Here is a 1,183-nt window from a genome sequence, read left to right on the forward strand (position 1 = left end):
CTTCTTCTTCTTCTTCTTCTTCTTCTTCTTCTTCTTCTTCTTCTTCTTCTTCTCACCACTTGTAACTACAGACACGAGTGTGTCACTGACGCACTGATTCACTTGTTTACGCGGGTGTCAATGACGAGTGTCAATGATGTGCGTGAGCCAATGACGTGTGTGTCAATGATGTATGTGTGTCAATGACGTGTGTGTGCCAATAATGTGTGTGTGTGTGTGTTAATGACGTTTGACACTGATGTACTCACCCATTTGGCGTTGTGTGTGTGTCAATGAATTGTGCACTGACGTGTGTCAATTAAGTGTGTGTGTCAATGACGTGTGTTTCAATGACGTGTGTCAATTAGGTGTGTGTCAATGATGTACTCACCCACTTGGCGTTGTGTGAGTCAATGATGTGTGCAATGACGTGTGTCAATTAAGCGTGTGTCAATGACGTGTGTCAATTAAGCATGTGTCAATGACATAATTCAGCGGACGTGTGTCACTGATGTGTGTCAATGATGTACTCACCCATTTGGCGTTGTCCAGCCTCGGGCCCAAGAGGTCGGCGAGCCTGTTCTTCCCGTCCTTCCTCCTCGTCGAGACCGGAGGCCGAGGCATCTGCACCGCCAGGGGGCGCCACGCGGACAGGGGAGGTTACAGGGTCAAGGTTGCGTTTTTCGCCGGGAGAGGTCGACGGGTCAAGGTTGCGTTTAGCCGCGGGGGAGGTCGACGGGTCAAGGTTGCGTTTTACGCCGGGAGAGGTCATGGTGACAGAGTTGGGTTTAGCTCCAGAATAGGGTAAATCGTCATGGTTTTGAGTGGCTCCATTGGGGGTCACGGGGTCATTTTTCGTTTTTGCTCCAGGACGGGCCACGACATCGGGGTTAGAGCTCGCTTCACGACCGGTCAGCTGTTCAGGGACACGACTGGGACCAGGGAAGGTGGAGGGTTGGGTCCCTCCTCTGGTTTCAGCAGAGGTCAGAGTTCGTGAGTTGCGAGTTGAACCATGCGCGCCTTCCGGGTATCCGGCCGAGGCGGAGAGTTGGTGTGTTGGAGCTTCTGTGGAGCACGTGAGATACATGTTTGTTTGAGTGTGTTGTTGTTGGTGTTGTTGTTGTTGTTGTGGTTGTTTTTGTTGTTGTTTGTGTATTTGAGTGTGTTTATGTGTGCTTGTGTGTGTGTGTGTGTGTGTGTGTGT

At 50.8% G+C, this 1,183-nt stretch overlaps 1 protein-coding gene across 1 annotated transcript in view; it reads right to left on the reverse strand.

Moving 5' to 3' along the window:
• Positions 1-1,183, reverse strand: part of LOC101847182 — a gene marked incomplete at both ends in the record, with an annotated part of 32,094 nt that overhangs the window by 24,448 nt on the left and 6,463 nt on the right. Inside the window, 1 exon segment of the mRNA XM_013081198.2 lies at positions 514-1,044. Within this exon segment, the coding sequence (XP_012936652.1) occupies positions 514-1,044 (531 nt within the window).

Source organism: Aplysia californica, unplaced genomic scaffold (genome assembly GCF_000002075.1).
Source record: "Aplysia californica isolate F4 #8 unplaced genomic scaffold, AplCal3.0 scaffold00120, whole genome shotgun sequence".
In the NCBI taxonomy this organism is placed as follows: Eukaryota; Metazoa; Mollusca; class Gastropoda; order Aplysiida; family Aplysiidae; genus Aplysia; species Aplysia californica.